The sequence below is a fragment of the Triticum dicoccoides genome, chromosome 5A (assembly GCF_002162155.2).
Source record: "Triticum dicoccoides isolate Atlit2015 ecotype Zavitan chromosome 5A, WEW_v2.0, whole genome shotgun sequence".
In the NCBI taxonomy this organism is placed as follows: Eukaryota; Viridiplantae; Streptophyta; class Magnoliopsida; order Poales; family Poaceae; genus Triticum; species Triticum dicoccoides.
In genome coordinates this window covers 607062953-607084139 of record NC_041388.1, presented here as the reverse complement: position 1 = coordinate 607084139, position 21187 = coordinate 607062953, and the positions used below count along the sequence as shown (strand labels likewise).

The 21187-nt window shown below is 46.9% G+C and overlaps 1 protein-coding gene across 1 annotated transcript; it reads left to right on the top strand.

Annotated features, from left to right (window-relative positions):
- Nucleotides 1-6460: 6460 nt before the first annotated feature.
- On the top strand, nt 6461-9171 carry LOC119303343 (proline-rich receptor-like protein kinase PERK4). The gene is made up of 5 exons (XM_037580463.1): nt 6461-7280; nt 7379-7879; nt 7949-8035; nt 8121-8581; nt 8697-9171. Exons 1-5 carry the CDS (start codon nt 6851-6853, stop codon nt 8937-8939), a joined length of 1722 nt encoding a protein of 573 aa, XP_037436360.1. The 5' UTR covers nt 6461-6850; the 3' UTR covers nt 8940-9171.
- The last annotated feature ends 12016 nt before the right edge of the window (nt 9172-21187 follow it).

Here is a 21187-nt window from a genome sequence, read left to right as displayed (position 1 = left end):
TCTCATCACGCAGCTTTGTGATTGCGGCATTATGCTGATCTTGATATGCCGGGTTAATCACCACTGTTAACAGCATTGTTAATCACCGCTGTTATCCAGTAAGTCAGTTAAAGTTTGAGCCAGCGGGCGCTCAGGGCCTCCTGCCCCGGCAGCCGTCTCCACTGCTGACCCGAAAATCAACTCCAATGTTGTTGATGAGTGCTGCACATGCTGTGTACCGGCCATGAGGATTGCAACCCGGTTCGGTGGCTCACAGGGGTCCGGAATACTGTCGCCATCGGAATAGCCCCCAAGCCGGCCCTCTTGTAGTTGATACAATTACTCGGTCTCACTACTGGATGACTCACCATCAGAACAAACGACGGTCTCACCACCAGATGCCGATCTATCCTCAGGTTCCGCTCCATGGATAAATACTACGAAGGCATGATTCATGGCAGGCTGAACCTGGGCGGGTCTCGCGCGCTGAGCCGTCTCGATGATGTCGGTGCAGATGTCCAGCTCAGGGCCCGGTTCGCCGATCTTGCCAATGAAGACATGAACTCCACCGAAGGGGACCCGGTACCCGTACTCAATTGAGCTGGCCTCGGGGCCCCAGCCTGCGCCATCGATGTAAAGCTTACCGCAGTGACTCTTGTTCATCCAGCCCACAGCGTATCCCTTGATCCCATTGAAGTTGCCTTTTAAGAACTCGAAACCATCGTGCGATAGCCCCACGGTGGGCGCCAATTGTCGTGGAACTGTCACGGCAAATGTCCTAGTGTGAGGACATAGTCGTGGAGCCATCGCGATGAGGTTAGCTTAAAGGGGTTAATCAGGAAAAAGGACACGAGGAGTTTATACTGGTTCGGCCCCTTACGATGAAGGTAAAAGCCTAGTCCAGTTGTATGTGGTATTGCTAGGGTTTCGATGAGCGGGGGGCGAATACGCTTGACCCGGATCTCGATTTGTTGTTTATCGTCCTAAGCCGCCGCTAGGTCGTCCCCTTATATACACAGGTTGACGTCCTGCGAGCTGCAGAGTCCCGGCCGGTTTATACAACGTATCCAGGTCGATGACCTTTCTTACATACCTTACAATAGAAGTTTACATACACGACGGTTTATATCTATGGGCATTAAGCCGCCTTCGGGTCTGGGCCCTCTACTAATCCTATCTATGAACCGCCATATGATCTTGGGCTTCATTGTGATGAATCTTCCTAGGTATGACCCGGCCCCTCCTGGGGGGTCATACCTAATAGTTATATCCCCAACATAGCCCATTAACGACTTTATAATGCGTTCTTCTGTAGGTAATTTTATTGCATGACATATTTACATAAATGTGAAGTTTGTAAATTGGAAAAAAAAAGCACAAATGAAAAAAGTTCACAAATTTGAAAAAAAATCATGGATTTTATAAAACTTTCATAAATTTTAAAGCATGTTCTCAAATTTCAAAATGTACATATATTTTGTAGAAATTTGTGAAATTTAAAAATGTTTGCAAAATAAAAAAATTCATAAACTTTTAGATATTATCATTTTCCAAAAAAATCACAAGCTTAAAAAGGAAAACCAAAATACTACAAGAAAATGAAAGGTAAAAGGAAAAAGAAACAAAGAAACAAAGAAAAAATGAAAAGAAAAAACAGACAAAAACGGAAAAATGAAAAGGAGAAACCTGACGTCCGTCTTCTATAGTTGGTTGTGGTTGATTCAGCAAAAAAAATTCTAGGTTTGTTATGTGTGTAGATGGATGGTTCCTTTGTCATGTGGTCGGCGGGATTGGATAGGGCATTGTGGTCTATGTAGTGTGGTGGCTGTGTTGTTGCGTCGGTGGCGATTCTCGCCGACGTGGGGCATTGTGGTGTTCTTCTTTTCTCTTTATTGGGACAAGTGATTCTTTCCCAAGGTGGTTTAGCGTTAAGAAGGAGAGCATGCGATCGTAAATTGTGTTTTGTGAATGTTTTGTTGTACATTTGGGAAGTTGTTAGCAGGCGCAATGTTGACTTTGGTCATAACTATCATATAATGGGGCAGTGGCTTTCACCATGCCTCATGAACCAACATGTTCCTTTTCCCATTTAAGTTTCGGATGTTTTTTTTGCATTGAACATTAGGTGTTCTGTATAGCATAGTTTCAATCTCCAAAAACTACATTCTATAACCCATGTGACTTATTTTGTTGCAGCTTCTGCTGCCTCTATCCAATTGCAGAGAACAATGAATGCATGTGTTATCTAACCTTCAAGTTATCCATATTGGAGAGTTATGCTAATGTCCAAATTTTGTGGTAATGGCCAGTTAATGGAAATTGGGATGGCGACGTCGGGGTTGACTTGGTTGATGTTGTTATAGTTGTATGTACTGGTGATTCCAACTACCTGCTTTACGGTACTCCCTCCGTCCATATATATGGGCCTAATACAGTTTTCGAGGTTGTGTTTGACCATTGACAAGATTGACGATGCATGAGATGTACAATATAAAAATTGTATCATTAGAAATTTCTTCCACATACAAATCTAATGGTATGCTTTGTGTAACACGCACTAGATGTTGGAGGTGTGTCTATTTTGACTCTAAAAGCACTTGATCGGTTAGTCTCTGTTCAGCGAGATTGACAAACAACTCGGCCGCAAGGGATAGGGCTCTCGTACCCAGCCGCCACTAGGGTTTCTTCTGCCTCCCGCCGCTGTCGGCGCTGGTCCACCTTGTCTCCTGTGGCCTTAAGGCCATGGAGTCTTGGGGGATTCTGGATCTTGCCGGCGGGAGGGCTTCATTTTGGGATCCTTTTCTGAGTTTTCTTAGCGTTTGTGCCCTGCTCGGAGATACGAGGTGGCGGCGGCTCTCTGAAGATGGAATAAGGTTCTCCTTGCAGCCCCCGTCTTGGTGATGCTTCTAGCGTCATCGGAGGGCGTGTGGAGATTTGTCTCCAGTGGATCTTGCGGGATTCGATCGGCGTTTGTCTTCGATGGATCCGGTCTTTGTTCTTGTGTGTTCGTGTGTTTATAGTTTGGATTTTTTTTATTTAAGCTTCTCTTTAACTACGTCGGTTGCTATTTTGGTTCGCTGGTCCTATAGGGCCTTAGCACGATGACTTGTTAACTGTCTACTACAACAAGTTTTGGCCGACTCTAGTGAGGGAGGGGCGATGACGGCGGCACGCCTTCGGCCCGTTTCAGTGCTTGTAGTCGTCGCTAGGTGGTCTACGGATCTGGATGTAACTTTTCTTATTTATGGTACTCATTGTACTACAATGATTGAGGATGAATAGATTGGAAGTTTTCCCATAAAAAAGAGAGATGAAATAGCTTTCCCAGAAGAAAAAAGACAGATGACATAGCTTGCAACATATTTTTTTAAACAATGCTTGCAACTGATAAAAGTATATGGGAAATCAAGATAATATTTTCCTCCAATTTACCAATAATTGTGAAGCAAAATAGCAACATCCAAATCCTTTGTGAAGGCTAGTCAACCGGAAAGGATAAGTGAACTCAATCGGAGTTATATGATTTTAACTTTCCATTTTGGCTTGAGGTATATGGTTTTTTATATTTCCATACAACCCGCATACAACTGAATTTTAGACGCACTTCTTATGCCGTACCAACATGGAGTCCACCGGTGCTACATTTTGTACTTCATAATATGTTTTATCAAGATATTTTATTCATTTTTGTTCAGGCTACTTCGTTAACTATTGTTAAAGCTTTGTTCTAAATGTAGTTTTGACAGCAACCTATAGGAACCATATGATCAATCCATTAGCAAAGATTGTAAAAAAATCATGCTCCATATCTGTTAATAATTTATCATTTCAGTAGTGTGACTCGCAATGATAAGCAATAGTACTGAAGTGTGCGTTCTTTCTCACTCTCAATTTGTCTTTGTCTTTATGCTGAATATCATAGTTAATTTCCAATTTACGATGTCAGGAAGGCAAACCCAGAGTAGATCTCACTAAACTAGGAGAAACCTTAGAAATTATGGTCCTCAATGAAAACTTTTATGCACGAGAAGAATTTGTAACGGGATAACACCAAACTGGTTGTGTAAAGAGTAAAGACACCAAAGACAAGGAAGTTATTCTTACGGTAAAAATAACTTGTAGCACCTCAACTGAAACGAAACCACATACCGGCATCGCTTCCCAGGAACATCACCAGTGTCGGTCACTCCACCACTCATTGATAGATCTTGTTAACCACTATCGAAGCATTCTTCCAAGAAGAGATAGGCAATCATCAACAAGAGGACTATGCATGGTTCAGAAGGCCATAGGTCCATGATTTATGGCCATGCATTATCCATGGGGCCTGTCGGGCCTTTTGCCCAGTTGGGCTAGTGGCTTGCTGGGCCGGAGCCCAATGGGGGGGGGGGCTTTTCTTGTTTTTCTTTTCTTTTGATTTTGTTTAATCTGTTTCCGTTTATTTATTTTCTTTTCTGTTTTAATTCAATTAAAAATATTTAGGCCTTTTCTAAAAATGAGTTTTCTCCACAATAATTACCAGTGTAATATTTGGCACCCACCGAACATTTTTGTTTCAATGTTTGAAAACATTTGTTGTTTGTGATATTTTGAATTGATTTTTGAATCGGTTTTCAACTATCGAAAGATTAGCATCATTAACGAAGGTGATGTGGCATGATTAGCAGAGTTTCACTGTAGCTTAATTATCCGGGCATTACACTAGATGTCTCACAAAAACTACGAAGAGGACTTGCCCCTGCCAGGAAAAAAGCCCTAACCTAAACTACTAGCCGGAGCCGAGGCACCAGGATCCCCCCCCCCACCTCAAACGCACCCTAAGAGGCGAACAGAGGGGAGGTGGATCCACGGGCTCACCTGGGAATTTTGGAGGGGATGAGTGCCCTAGCCCCCGGAAAGGGAAATAGAAACCCTGATCGGGATGTTTCTAGTTCTCGTAAAGTTGCCTTGTTTGAAAACATATTTCAAAGGCTCCGTGCTATGTTGAAATTTTTATTTCATAGGAATGTGTCGATGCATATTTTCTTCCATGATGGTTGCGTTAGTTAATGTGTTAATGATGTTAAAGGTCTCGTTGCACCAAATTATCAATGAAGAATCTATAAAACTGTGTTGTCAAGGAACACCCAACATAGCGTAGACAGTGACTACGGATGCTCCTTCGAGTGTGATAAATCATCATGACACAACCGATGACGAAAGTAGCGTAGGCCTCCAATAGTCTCAGTTCAGCTATCACAAAAATCCGGCCTTCCATTTCCATATATATCAGGCCCATGTTCCATGTCTAGCCAATCAGCCAGGGTATATAATTTCAGCGAAATTTCAAAACTTCCGACGGGTAGTCAAATATTTGTAACCACAATTTTATAGGATGAAATCCAAAATTCTCCTTTTTGTGATGTCGGAATTTTACATGTTACTGAAAAATTGTTTGATTTTCCCCTGGTGCCTTTATATCCATTCCTACATTAGATATCCTGGACTCAAAGCAGCTAACACTCTCCTAATTAAAGTATAATTGTAACCACATATGTATACATTCCAATAATGAAATGCTAAACTAATCTAAAATCACCCCCGCAAAAAAAAAGAGCCTAAACTCAAATCATGTTCGCTACTCGAATGTTTTGTTGACAATAAAAAAACTACGCTCTAAATCAAAAGAAATAATGTAATAGTTAACAATATTGAGAAAATCGTTAACTAGTAGCTGCTTAGTTGGCTGGCGAGTAGAAGATTAGTACGCTGATCGGCAAGGTAATCAACCAATTAATCATTCAATTTATCAGTTTGTCGGCTATTTAGTGACCCTATGAATATAGATTAATCTGCAAGTTAACTAGTTAATCGAGAAAATTCTTGAACATGGATAGTTAATTAAGCCTGCCTTAGGTGAGTATGTTCTTTGTTTTTTAGATAAAATCATGTGCACGATTTTATAGATAAAATCATCAAGCACTGATAAAGATTCACACAAACCCACAATAACAGCCAAACATGCTAAGTTCAGAAACCCAGTTAAGGACTGTCACCGCAGCAACAACACAAACAAGTGACACGCACGACCCCAACCATACGCACTACTCCTAGGCCGACTGAGCTTGATCCCCATGCGAGATAGAATTCGCCGTAGTCCACACACTCACACCGCACACGTAGTAAGTTCTTTGTCGTGGAATCAGTCCATCCAATTTAAGTCAGATTTGTCATGGGTGGGCGCATGTTTGTCTGAATTTATTTGACACTTTGATGATGCGTACGAAACGTAGGAATCGACCAGTGTCAGTCCACGTACGTGACTGCCAAGTGGTCCGCCCATCCACGGCAGCCTGGAGCCGTGGAGAGCCCACGGCGGCGACCGGCCAGCCCCACACGTCACGACCTGGCGTCCATCCACGGCGGCGACCAACCAGCCCCACACCACACGTCACGACCTGGCGTCCATCCACGGCGGCGACCAACCAGCCCCACACCACACGTCACGGCCTGGCTGCGGATGAGGCGAACACCAACCACCCGCAAAGATCGGGCGCCGACGAGCACGGCAGCGGCAACCAACCCCCGAAGCTGAGGCCCCGCGCGCCGCCGCCGCAACAGAAAAACAGAGGAGAGCGAGACACGGCCGCGCAACGGCAACAGGGGAGGAGAACAGATCCCGCGCCCTGCATTTGCCCTGCTATCTTCCTCCACCGGTGAGATGGTCGGAGGGATGAAACCGACGCGACAAGCCGGCCGGCGGTCGTCATGGCGGCGGCGGTGCTATGAGCAATGAGCACGACACGGCCTGGATTTCTTTGCAAGAAGACGCATCTCCGATCGCGTGCCGCGGTGGTTGGCTTCTCGAATCCTTCTTGTGTACGTAGCCGTCATGTCGTCCAACTCCTCCTCGGCCGCCCCACCGCCGCCCTCCAAGAGCAGCCCTCCTCCATCGGCAGCCCCGCCGCCGTCACCGTCCATCTCCAATTCGTCCTCGCCGGCGCCGTCCAGCTCCAACGACCCCTCGCCTCCGCCTGCGCCGCCCAAGTCCAATGGCGCCCCGGCGTCGCCAGCAAGGGTTCCGTCTCCACCAGCCCAATCATCCAGAGGCTCCGGTGACTCGAGCAGGTCGTCACAGACTTCTGCGCACCGTGTCAGCCCCAACACCACGGCCGAGATCATTTTCGCCGCCGCCGGGGCGGCGATGCTCCTCGCGCTCCTCATCGCGGCCTGCGTCTGCTGCTCGAGGAGGACGGCGCCGAGGCGGAGGCGGAAGCCTCACAATCCCATGCATTTCTACGCCGATACCTCCGGCAACAAAGGTAAAACGCAATGCTCACAAAGTTGCCATCGATCGCCATTGCATGCTCGTGGTGCTGTTCCTCTTGCTCTTGATTTGCATACGTGTTGTTAACCACAGCCGGCAGCACGTACTACACCGGCGGGCCGCAGCCGCAGTGCCAGAGCGGCACCGGCGCGGGGCCGTCGACGAGCACGTCCCGCCCACCCGGGGCAGCCTGGCCGTTGCCGCCCGGCATGAACTCGGGCGTCTACTCCAGCCCGCGCGACCAGCCGACGTCACCGCCCGCACCGCAGGAGACGCTGGGGCTCGGCAGGGGCACGTTCACCTACGAGGAGCTCGCGGCGGCGACGGGCGGCTTCTCGCAGTCGAACCTGCTCGGGCAGGGCGGGTTCGGGTACGTGCACAAGGGGGTGCTCCCCAGCGGCAGGGCGGTGGCCGTGAAGCAGCTCAAGTCCGGGAGCGGGCAGGGGGAGCGCGAGTTCCAGGCCGAGGTGGACATCATCGGCCGGGTGCACCACCGCCACCTCGTGTCCCTCGTCGGCCACTGCATCGCCGGCGCCAGCCGCATGCTCGTCTACGAGTTCGTCCCCAACAAGACGCTCGAGTTCCACCTCCATGGTCAGTTTCTCTGCCTCCGTCGCCGTGCACAACTTCCAGGAGTTAGCTGACACAGACTGATGGTTTCAGGGGAAGGGTTGCCGCCGATGGCATGGCCGACGAGGCTGCGCATCGCGCTCGGGGCGGCGAAGGGGCTCGCCTACCTGCACGAAGACTGTGAGCATATCCCTAACTTGTCTCCACATCTCCATTGTTGCCTTGCCGGAATCACATTTGTCATGCTCGTGTGCCGACAATGAAGGCCATCCACGGATCATCCACCGCGACATCAAGTCGGCCAACATCCTCCTGGACAACAACTTCGAGGCCATGGTGGCGGACTTCGGGCTGGCCAAGCTGACGTACGACGGCATCACGCACGTCTCGACGCGGGTCATGGGGACGTTCGGGTACCTGGCGCCGGAGTACGCGTCGAGCGGGAAGCTGACGGAGAAGTCGGACGTCTACTCCTACGGCGTGATGCTGGTCGAGCTCATCACGGGGCGGCGGCCCATCGACGCCACCGCGCACTTGGTCCTGGAGGACGGCCTGGTCGAATGGGCGAGGCCGGCCCTGTCGCGCGCGCTCGCCGACGGCGACTACGACGCCGTCGCCGACCCGAGGCTGCAGGGCAGCTACGAGCCGGTGGAGATGGCGCGCGTGGTGGCCAGCGCCGCCGCCTGCGTCCGGCACTCGGCCAAGAAGCGCCCGAAGATGAGCCAGGTGCCGATGCCATAGCACTCGCCGGCGCCGCACCGCACACTTGACACGCACTTTGTCTCCCATGGATTTTCATGGCGTGTGGCAATGGTGACATTTTGTTTTACCTCGGGTGCAGATCGTGAGGGCGCTGGAGGGCGACATGTCGCTGGAGGACCTGAACGACGGGGTGCGGCCGGGGCAGAGCAGGCTGTTCGGGGAGGGGGCGGGGTCGTGCAGTTCCGACATGAACCGGACCAAAGTGGTGGTCGTGGCGAGCCCCGAGTACAGCGGCAGGTTCGGACGGCCCTCGCCGGTCAGCAGCGACAGGCCAATCTCCGACGAGATGAGTCCGGCGGAGAGACAGCAGCCGCACCTCTGACCGATTCTGTGGTTTTCTCCTTGCCGTACGTCTGGGTAGTTTGTTCATGTGCTATTTCTAACATTTCGTGTTACCGATTAGTGTTGGTGTGGAGAACCATACATGTCATGTTTGGACATAGAAAGAGCCATTGAAAAGGTTTCTTTCTTCTGTAGACAACAGCAATGCATTTATATAAAAACAATAATGTACGTACTCAACTAAACTGAAAAATATTGTGTTGCTCTTGACACGAGAGGTAAGCTATCTCATAGAGTATCACAATATCCTACCCCAACCAAATAATCGCCATTATTCTCAACTGACGATATCTGAGGATATAACTCAACTTCGCTTTTTAGAATTTATTTCTTATTTCTTCGACAAAATATATTGAACAGTCCCTGCTACATAGGCGTTCCATGTGAGTGTACAACTACAATTTGAGTCATATCCATTAGGATTACTTTCCTGGGTGCATGTGTTAGTTCTCATTGTGTTTTTTAGGTTAGTTCTTATTGTTATAGTGATGTTCACCATGATACAAAGGTCTAGTTACACCATTTTTAGCAAAGAAAATCTGCAAACCAACATTTGAACTAAAATAAAGTATGGATCTCAACTCTAAGTATTGTGCAACATGCTGAAATTTATAACAGTTGATCTAACTTGACATATATCAAACACACGGTTCACAACGAATACGTCAATGCATAATACAATCACAATTTGCATAGATTTGAATCTCACTTTCTTAATAAAACATTAACGAACCAACATTACATAGCCATTCTGTAAAATAGGCACCAGAAGGAATAGGATCTGAAAAAATATATTCTTCACAAGCATTTTCACGTTTACCTTATGTATACACATGGGGCGCAACAAGACATACATATCAAATCCACTAGTAACAAATGGTCCACTCTTTTATAACAATGGTATGCTTTTAATAGTAGCTCGTATCACCAAGCTACATCATCAGTCATGAAAGAACACATTTTTGCCATCTAATGCGCCGAAATAACCTTAGGCCATCAAACTTAATCAAAAGATACAAGCTATCTCACAAACTAATCAACACATATGGGAAAGAAAACTTCAAATCAAGGTAAACACAAGGATCACATAAGTGAAAATCCCTTTCAAAAAGAAAGAATCACAAGCCTTGCGAGGCAATCTTCGACCATATAGATAAACAAATGCAAAGGGTGGGACTCAATCGCCATGCGGCAAATTTTAGCATGCTCCCTCTTACCTCCCCTTTTCACATGAGAGGTAAGAGTACACGATAGATCTGAGCCATTGATTAATTAAGTAGTGGTCTGATTAACTTTTATCTTCGTACTCCCACTAGGCATGTTGAAGCCTTGTTCCCAGTGCCTCCCATTGCCACACATTCTACTAATTTGGGAAAAGCCACTTGGCCAACTAAGTTGACATCCTGATTGTCTCAAAACCCACTTGTACATTGTTGAAGGATGATTCATATGGCATTGGTAATATAAAGACTCGACGGAGCAGGTCATTCCTTGATTTAATTCTAGTTGCATGTACCTATTGTTGTTGTGCATTGATGCATATAAAGAAGGAAAATATCCTGTTGGTAGACTCATAAATTTTAATGGTTATGTCGCCTACAATGGTTAGTTGATTATTTCATGATATTTAATGATAAAGCTCGCAACTTTGCTTTTTAGAGTTCATACATCCAAAATATTAAACCATTTGCATGTAATGGTAACTATAGTAGAAGCGGTTGCCTCAAGTCCTCCTTAGCATGCCTTGTTCAAAGTATGCACCAATGTTCCTTTGCTACACTGGAATTCCATGTGAGTGTCATATCCATGTAGGTTTGCTTTCCTTGGTGCATGTGTTAGTTGTTGTTGTTCTCGTGGTGCTCGCCATGATATGAAGGTCTAGTTACACTGCTTTACCAATAAAAATATGCAAACCAACATTTGAACTAAACTCAAATATGAATCTCAACTATAAAAATTGTGCAACATGGTGAAATTTGTAACAGTTGACATAACATGACATATATCAACACATGGTTTACAACGGAATACGTCAATGCATGATGTGGTCACAAATTTCATAGACTTGAATCCCACTTTATTAATAAAAGATTAACCAATCAAAACTACAGAGCCACTATCTAAAAGAGGCACCAGAAGGAATAACATTTGAAAAATAATTCTTCACAAGCATTTTCACATTCACCTTGTGTATACACATGGGGTGCAACAAGACATACACATTAATTCCACAAGTAACAAGGTGTCCAATCGTTCATAACAATAATATACTTTCAATAGTAGCTCGTTTTTTGGATGCGGCTAAACTGCACCCGGGTTCACATGAGCCCTACGATGAGCAGTAAAATCATGAAAAATAGAAAACACCTCTTAATTTGGTTTCTAATTAGAGGTGTGCATACAATTTACTACTAAGAGGGAGTGGTGTTGCATCATATCAACTGTTGATTTGCCGAGTATTTTAAATTCTGAATGATTTTTCTTTCCTTCAACGTAAATTGTTAAGTATCATTCTCCAAGATTCAATCCTCTTATCGCATACAATGTTGCTCCCTATTCCTACCCTGAAGCAATGTTCCACGCGATCTTCTGTCATGCCCTCATGTCAGATGGCATACTTGGCAGACTGCTACACTAGCCCGCCATCACCCTCCAGCTGTGTTGTTTTTCCCTAATTGATCATTCTTTAGTGGTTTCACAACTAGAACCATAGTAAAATTATTAACTAGAATACTGCTCGAAAGGACCATAAATCCCTACAGAAATAACCACCATTGTGAAATCCAGCCTATCTTATAGAATTGATGCCATGGAGCTTATTTCTTCTCACACTGGTAGAAAAGGGCAATAAAAGTGACCTCCACAATTTAATCACTCATGATGAAGAAGTCCCCCCTTTGGTCCTAAGTGAAATCCTTACACATTCTAGAAGCTTTGGACTCTTTCATATTCAGTAGCCGTAAGATTCCTCTTAAGGAAACCAGGGGTGGAGTGCTCTAGGGAATTGTAGGCATGGGCCCTTATTATCGCATGGGTATGAGTCAACCTAGCCTGAAATGCCTAAGTGCGGAATGGGAATGCCCGAAAATCTCTTCTGCTTGATAGTTTTGTAATAAAGATATAGAATTTTGTACCTCTGTCCCATATTAACAGTCGCTCAGATGGTTGTATCTAGCAGTAAGATACGTCGAAATACATCAAAGTATTTGTATAACATGATATCACAAGCGAGTGTAAGAAAGTGATGCATCTGTTGCATCGGCCACTTTAGCTTGGCAAGTGGCGAGGCACGCCATTGCCTCTCTTTATTGTAGTTTAGCTATCCAACAATATCCACAGCCACATGTCTTACCTCATCCTCTTCCTCTCTACAGGATTAGAGATCGCCACAACCCCCTCCCTCTATGGGCATGGTGCACTCCTGTCCGCCACACCTACTCTCAATCGACCTTCGGGCATCCCTCACCACCAGTCCTCGCAGGGCCCCATATTCGTTTCTGGCAATGCAGGGGAAAGGGAAGGAGAGGACAAGCAAACGCGGCTCCTACAACGCGGCTGCTCACGAGGATCGGCCCCTCGGACTCAGCCACAGCCCTCCTCGCGCTTCATCGGGGCGCGACGATGGGATGACCCGCCACCGTCCTCGAAGCGAGCCCGACAGCATGGCGGCTGGTCGTAGCCGCCGCTGCTGGAGCTTTTGTCGGAGGAGGAGCTGCCGTAGTTGGGCGAACCGCGGCCTCCGCCGAGGGCAAGGCCACCCTCGTGCTCGTCACGGCCATCGCCAAGGCCAAGCACCTCGCCACCATCGTCGTCGTCTTTAGGGCAGCATCCGGCGCGGGGACCGTCTTCCCCGAACACCCTCACGAAGAGGCTCGCTGCGCCGTCGTACTTGAAGTGGAGCATGCCCCGCCTGCCCAGGCCGTGCACACGGGCGAATGTCTACCAGCCGCGGGCCAGTGCTACGTTTCCTGTAGCGAAGATCTCCACTGCGACCCACAAAGCCTTGTTGCAGCGGTCGTCGGCCTGCAGCCAGAGACCGCCGGGACCTGGGGCCGACAGTTCACCGACGAAGGAGTGCGGAAGTTGAAGCCAAGTGCCGGTCGTGTTCTCCGACCACACGACAAACTCCGGCAGCACCTCCGCCGAGTGGAAGCGCGGCCGGGGAGGCCACGCGACCATGGCACACCTTCCCTCATTGACAGGGCCGCCCCAACCTAAGCGGCTCTCACCGCACGAAGAAGCGCTGTCACGGCCGCCAGGGACGACACAGGACCCCGAGGGAGTTCGCCCACACCCACGAGGGACCGCAGCGGGGGTTGCGACATGCTTGTGCGGGCGACTGCGCCCCCTCTTAGGCGGTGGCGAGCCGGGCCCCTCCTGGCGAGCTTTCCCCTTCTCAGCGGCCGAGAACGTCTTCACCGGCGCCATGAGTGTCGCTGCCGAGCGGCGGAACAAGAAGGAAGAAGAAGAAGCGGGTGGAATGAAGGAAGAGATGAGCGACAGGGGCTCTGCCCCTCCCCACATTTATAGCCAAGGGGAGGCCAACTGCCGGCCTCCATGACCTAAGGTAATGATGACCTTTTTCTACATGCAACATGGACTCGTTAAGTCAGGCAGTTGTTGAGGCAGCGTGGGGAAGCAAAGATGCCCACGACCGGTCAATCGCCACGCATCGATCAAGGTCGCATGCTATTGGGGCCCACGGCGCTCCGCACTTGACACTTGGCTTCACCGTGAAGCCAAGCACGAGCGCGTCTTAGGCCCGGGGGCTACTTCGGCGTCCTGGGAACGGGGGTACCCATACTTTCCTGCCTGCGGCCCAGGGCGTGGCTCCACCAGCGGCCTGGTATGGCCCATCTTCATCAGCAAACACTCAAGACCCTCACGAGGGCCCAAGCCTCGCGATACGGACGACACAAGACCTCCTCAGGGGAAGCCTTCCTAGGCTGGCTCGCGAGGAGTGGAGAGATCAAGGCGAGGGGCACCTCGTGAGGTTTCCGTGACATGAGCCATGACGACCAAGGCCAGGCAGGCGCCAGGCAGACGCCAACACGCGCAGAGTACTGGTTGCCTCTTTGGTGCTAAAGGGACAGGCACAGGCGAGGAGTCTCGAGGCATCAGGCAAAGGTTTCCATATCGGTTCAACGAGACCAAGACCAGCAGGACGGCAGGACGGAGGTCATCACGGAGCCCACGACGGCGTCAACACCAGAGCCTTTGGCAGGCGAGGATCACCTTTTGTCAAGATAGCTTGTACTAGATGTCCCCCTTCAAATTGGCCGTTGTGGGATCCCTTCCCGCCTAATATTTGGGATGAGGACCCGGGCCTTTATAAATAGGACTAGCCATCCACATAGGAAAGGACGAATCAGTCAGACCATCCTCACCACATAAGCTCATCGAGCTCAAGAACACCTCTCCTTAGGAGGTTGTTCTTCCCTTGTACTTGTTCATCCCCAGCCTACAAGGCAATCCACCACACCACACTGAAGTAGGGTATTACACTGCAACGGTGGCCCTAACTAGTATAAACTCTTGTGTCTCTTGTTCCTCGGGTTCGGCGAGCTAGGCTTTGAGATCATTGCGAGAGTGTGAGCTAGGGGAAAGAGATCTTCGTGCGCTCCCCAAAGTTCGAACCTCAAGGGTTTAGCCGGAACCCGTAAGTCGACATACTTGACATTAGAAAATCTCTAGCAAATGAACTACACGATCTTGTGCTATGCTTAGGACTGGGTCTTGTCCATCGCATCATTCTCCTAATGATGTGATCCTGTTGTCAACGACATCCAATGTCCATGGTCAGGAAACCACAACCATCTATTGATCAACGAACTAGTCAACTAGAGGCTTACTAGGGACATGTTGTGGTCTATGTATTCACACATGTATTACGGTTTTTGGTTAATGCAATTATAGCATGAACAATTGCCAATTATCATGAACAAGGAAATATAATAAAAACTATTTTATTATTGCCTCTAGGGCATATTTCCAACAAGGGCGGCGGATGGACCTGATGGCCCCGGTAGGAGTGCTGTGCGCGGGCGGCTAGGGGCTCCTGGGAGTGGATCTACATCTGGGAATGAACAAGTGAACGATCGAGGATCTCACCTTAGTTTGAAAAAATATGGAATAAACCTAGCGGTTAATTTTTTAAGCACAAAACCTGCAACAACTAGGCTCACATATGTGCATCAATAACCAATGCTAAGCAAGATAAACAACTAAGTAATGCAAAAAATATAACATGAAACACAGTGGCTATCACAAAGTAAAGGGCTTGGGTATGAGATAACCGAGGCATGCGGAGATGATGATGTATCCCAAAGTTCACACCCTTGTAGATGCTAATCTCTGTTTGGAGCGGTGTGGAGGCACAATGCTCCCCAAGAAGCCACTAGGGCCACCGTAATCTCCTCACGCCCTCGCACAATGCAAGATGCCGTGATTCCACTAAGGGACCCTTGAGGGCGGTCACTAAACCCATACACTTTGGCAATCCTTGGGGCGGTCACCGAACCCGTACACTTTGGCAACCCTTGGGGCGGTCACCGGTACCCGTCAAATTGCTCGGGGTGATCTCGACAACCTAATTGGATACCCTGACGCTTGCCTGGAGCTTTACACCACAACGATTGAGATCCGAAGCACCACCAACCGTCTAGGGCACTCAAGCACCCAAGAGGAACAAGCTCAAGGGTACCAAGCACCCAAGAGTAATAAACTTCTCAACTTGTAACTTCCACGTATCTCCGTGGAGAACTCAAACCTATGCACCAAATGCAATGGCAAGGGAACACGGAGTTCCCAAGTCCCTCACTCTCAAATCCCATCAAAGCAACGAAAGCTATGGAGGAAAATGAGAGGAATAACAAGAAGGAGAACACCAAGAACTCCAAGATCTAGATCCAAGGGGTTCCCCTCACATAGAGGAGAAAGTGATTGGTGAAAACGTAGATCTAGATCTTCTCTCTCTTTTCTCCCCAAAACTAGCAAGAATCCATGGATAGATGAGAGATAGCAAGCTCGAAGAAGGTCAACAATGGGGGAACAACATGAGCTGAAAGGATAGAGACCATTGGGGAAGAAGGCCCCCTTAAATAGGTCTCCCCAAATCCAACTGTTATGTGCACATGTCATGCACAAGCGGTACTACCGCTGCCTAGAGCGGTACTGCAGCTTATAAGCGGTACTACCGCTTCCCAGAGCGGTACTACCTCTGATAAGCGGTACTACCGAGCGGTATTACCGCTTATAAGCGGTACTACCGCTTAAAAACTGACATGCGAATGAAACAACGATAACTTTTGCATACGAGCTCCGAATTTGACGAAATCAAGTTTATTGGAAAGCTAAAGACAAGGGCTAACACAATCTTGATAGAGATATCAATAAATAGCAATTTATAAAATAGCCAAAATAAAATGGTGAGAACCCTTTCTCAAATAAGACGGGTAAAAACTCCAACACCGAAAACGCAAAAGAAGATGCATATGAAATTGGTTTTCGATGAACTAGAGCTTGTCACGAAGAAGAAAAAAATCTCCTAAAGTCACAAAGTGAAAATACAAACAAGAACCAAGAAATATGATGATGCCAAGAATGCAATGGTTTGAGCTCTCACCGAACGATACGATCAAGTACTCACTCAAGAGCTCCCTTGATAGTACGACTACAGATCCTATAATCCGGTCTCCCAAATAACACCATGAGACTGGTAAAATAGAAAACCTATCAAGGACAAACCTTTGACTCTCACATAGTCCACTTAAGCTAGACGATGACGATCTTGACTCCCTCAAGTTAGACCACCTTTCTTGATTGCATTGGCTCGACGAAGACTAGTAGATTGCTCCCCATACTCCACTATGGGTGAGCTACTCTTCGGCACATCTTCACAAGTCCATTGTCACCACAATGGACGGCAAGCTCCAAGGATGATCTCTTCGTGATGCTCCACTTTAACTTGCACACTGCAATCTTGATGACGATCACCACTTGATGTCATCATCCATGGGTTGTATGAGATCTTCCTCTTAATGCAAACCCATGGAAACATAGTTTGGGAGACCAGATTATAGTATGAGATCTTCCTCTTGTATGAGATCTTCCACTTGATGCAAACCCACTAGTTTGATGCAAACCCGGGGGGCCATAGTTTTCACTACAGGCTTCTCTCTCAAACACATAGCATACGGTGGGTGAACAAATTGCTATTGGGCAATTGATAGAAAAGTGCATAGTTATGACGACATACAACACAATGATCATGTATATAGGCATCACATCCGAGACAAGTAGACCGACTCCTGCCTGCGTCTACTACTATTACTCCACCAATCGACTGTTATCCAGCATGCATCTATGATATTAAATTCGTAAAAAAAGGGAGTAAGGCCTTAAGCAAGATAACATGATGTAGACAAAGTAAACCCAATCAATATGAATAAACCCCGTCGTTTTACCCTTAATGGCAACAATACAAATACATGTCTTGTCCTCTTCTGTCACTGGGATATAGAGCACGGCAGGATTGAACCCATCATAAAGCACCTATCTCATTGAAGATAAATCAAACTAGTTGGCTAAACCAAACGGATAGATCAGAGAGAAATACAAAGCTATAAAAAGCATGCATAGTAAAGTTCAGAAAAGACTCAATTACTTCTCATAAATATTCAGATCATAAATACACAATTCACCATATCTCAACAAACACACCGCAAAAGAAGATTACATCGGATAGAACTCCAAGAACACCGAAGAGAACATTGTATTGCAGATCAAAGAGAGAGAAGAAGACATCTACCTACTAGCTATGGACCCATAGGTCTATGGTGAACTACCCACGCATCATTAGAAGGCGACAAGGATGATGTAGAAGCCCTCCATGATCGATTCTCCCTCCGACAGAGTACCGGAAAAGGCCTCCAGATGGGATCACGGAAGAACAAAAGTTTGCGGTGGTGGAAAAAGGGTTTCAGGTGGCTCTCTGTTGGTTTCCCAATTTTTGAGAATTTATAGAAGTGGAATTAGGTCAGCGGGAGCCTCATGGGGCCCAACAAAACAAGATCAACTGACAAAAGAAACCAACAAACTTTAAATACATTTTTCCTTCCGTAACTACAAAAGTGAACACCAAATGAGCATTAAATTTATTTTTTAAATAGCAACCATTAGTCCCTTATCCTAAAATGGCAAATAAATCTAGAACAGAAAAACAGCATGAGAAATGTTTTCGTAAGTCATGCTTTGTAGTTGGCCTTTCTTTTCATACCTCAAGTGCTCACCCAAGTCTATGGCATGTTCATAATGGTGAACATCAGATGAACTTTGCCACGAGTATCATAACAGTACTCCAATTATTTTTGAATGATACCAAAAGAACTATTCTAAGTAATCAACTTTGCTAACCAGCAAACATTATGAGCCATATATTGCAATGAATAGATTGACTCGCCCCCATGCACATGCCTGCCGACAAACTGTCATTGTGTGCCTACCCAGTAAAATTCCCTCATCAACATAGATGTACAGGACGACAGGATGGAGGTCGGGAATGAGGGGACCTTCTATATGACATATTTTGCATCATATAGAAACCTGACGCGGAGGGGTTGTGCAACCGGGTCGGTCCACAGGACGGGAGGTGGCAAATCACGTACATGAGAAAATGGAGCTGGCGCTTGCTGGGATTCGAACCAGCGACCACCCACTTATGTGTGTGTAGTGCTAGCCACTATTGTTGTCGAATTCTAGTGACGCATTTACAGCGTGACCCTTAAAGATCTAAATGCGACAAATACGAACAAATTTTGAAAATCCCAAAGTTTTGAGCAAAAGTAACGTGGGAAAATATTTGAAAATCGTGAACATTTTTTTAATTTAGAGAACAAAATTTGAACACGGATTTTTTTGGAAATCCCGAACGTTTTTGGAATTTAGAGAACAAAATTTTGAAATCGAGAAAAAATATTAAAAATCCTGAACATTGTATGAAAAAAAGCAAACATTTTTTTAATTTAGAAAACAGAATTTTCAAATGGAGATCAAAATTTGAGCATGGGAACAATTATTTGAAAAGCCCGGATATTTTTTTGGAAAATAGGGACATTTTTTTAATTTAGAGAACAAAATTTTGAAATAAAGAATCGCAAACATTTTCAGTATAATGTGAACATTTTTAAAATTTAAAGACTTTTGTTAAATTAAGAATAATTTAAAAATCCTGAACACACGCAAACAATGTTTCTAATACATGAATAAACATTTAAAATTGGAAACATTTTTTGGAAAAATTGAAATTCTAATCATTTTTGAACATTTTTTGAAACAAAGGGAACTAATTCCAAAATTCTAATAAATGAACTTCTGAACTTTTTTTGAAATTTCCGAACAAAATTTGGAAAACTAAACATTTTTTGAAATTTTGAACACAATTGTAAAATGTGTACATTTTTTAAATTTCTGAACACTTTTTGGAAAAAAAGATATAGAAAAAGAAACATAAGAAGAAAGGTTAGAAAAATAAACAAAAAAGAAAAAATGGAGAGAGAGAAAAACAGACTCAGGAACCTTCTAGAAGGTTCCCAATGCCGGAAAAAACCAATCACTGAAATGCTTAATGGGCCGGCCCAACCTGAACTATCGTTTGATCTCCCTGTGTGAAAGCATCATGTGAATTTAAGACAAACACCCAAAACAATTCAATTTCAACTATCTAAAACGCCTTACAAAAGTGAATGGAGGGAGTATATGATTTTCCAGGAATGAGAAGGCCAGCCTCGTGTGGCAACATCGCCAGAGCTAGATTCTGCTTGGGATGAATTTGTGGTTTAAGTTTGACTGGTCAAAGTGAAGTTGCTACATCTGATTATTTTCACGTGACCCTGTAGGTTTTTTGAGACAAACGTGACCCTCTAATGTGTTGGGAGAGACATAGAGAGGTTCCCTATGGGTCATACAAACATTAACTTACTTCGGGCTCTTCCTATATTGTAAGAAAGTGATGCCCGTGCACTTGTGTCGGCCACTTTAGCTTGGGAAGTGACGAGGCACACCATTACCTTTCTTTATTGCCATCCAACAATATCCACAGGCCACTGCCCCTTCCTCTATGGGCATGGTGCATGCCTTTGACATTGTCCTCCGCAACTCCTCTCAATCAAGCTTCGGGCATCTCTCACCACCAGCCCCCCTGGTTCCCCGCCCTTGACCACCATGCCTTTCTCGCCAACCTAGAGCTGCCCGACATGTCTTGCATGAACATAGATTGACCCCATCCACAGAACGGTTACCATCATCCATCGACGTAGTTGAAAAGAAGGGAAGCATAGACGATGCGTGCTATCATGCATTTGTTTTAGCATGGAATGGAGCACTAGAAGGAGATGTGCCTGTCCATGCACCCTTTTTTTCTTAGGGCATCTCCAGCCGCGTCTCCAGAAAGGCCTCCCGAGGTGATTTTTTCACGCCGGCGCTGAAAAAATGGCCCAGTCGTGCCCCCAGGAGCCCGATTTTCGTCGGCCTGAGCCGAAATCAGCACCGGCGGATCCAGGCCGAATTCGGCGCGCTGGGAGGGGGGGCACCGGGGCGAGCGATTTTGGCGCGAAAGAGCCGCGGGCCAGCCGCGTCAGCGACACCGCGCCTCGTCTTCCCCCAATGCCTCGGTTTCCCGCGGGAAATCAATGGCAAGGACGCCGGTCAGCCTTGCCATTGATTCCTCACGGGCGGCGACGTGGAGCTCGACGACGACGCGACCCTGGAATGGGCACGCCTGGACTCCCTGAAGATGGCGAGGGAGCGCCAGTGCGCCGCCCTGCGGCGCTTCGCGCAGCGCCGCCGGAGCCGCGACGAAGGAGGAGGAGTCGTCATCGACGACAACGACGACGAGGACGCGCCGCCGCCGCCACCAGTCCGCCATGGCGATGCCGGGCAGGGGTCCAGCAGGGACGCCCGCGTCAAGGAGGAAAAGGCCGACGACGACAACGGCGGCGAGGATGGCGATGACGACGGCGACTACTCCGCGTGCAGTCAGTTTCTTTTTTAGATTAGATATATATTTGCTATGTAATAAAAATCCGCGCACATGTCTATATGCTGAAATTTGCTATATATTTTTCTTTTTTAAACACGCGTGGGACGGCTCTGGGGCCGGCGGCTGGGACCAACTCACCCCAGGCTGATTTTTTGCGCCGGCTCACCCCCACACGGCGATTTTAAGCGCCT

What these genes read in the sequence shown, in the direction of transcription:
- LOC119303343 (XM_037580463.1), top strand. Translation starts at nt 6,851, where the DNA reads ATGTCGTCCAACTCCTCCTCGGCCGCCCCACCGCCGCCCTCCAAGAGC. An exon ending in CGATACCTCCGGCAACAAAG is followed by an intron (nt 7,281 to 7,378) that starts GTAAAACGCAAT and finishes TGTTAACCACAG; the next exon opens with CCGGCAGCACGTACTACACC. An exon ending in GCTCGAGTTCCACCTCCATG is followed by an intron (nt 7,880 to 7,948) that starts GTCAGTTTCTCT and finishes TGATGGTTTCAG; the next exon opens with GGGAAGGGTTGCCGCCGATG.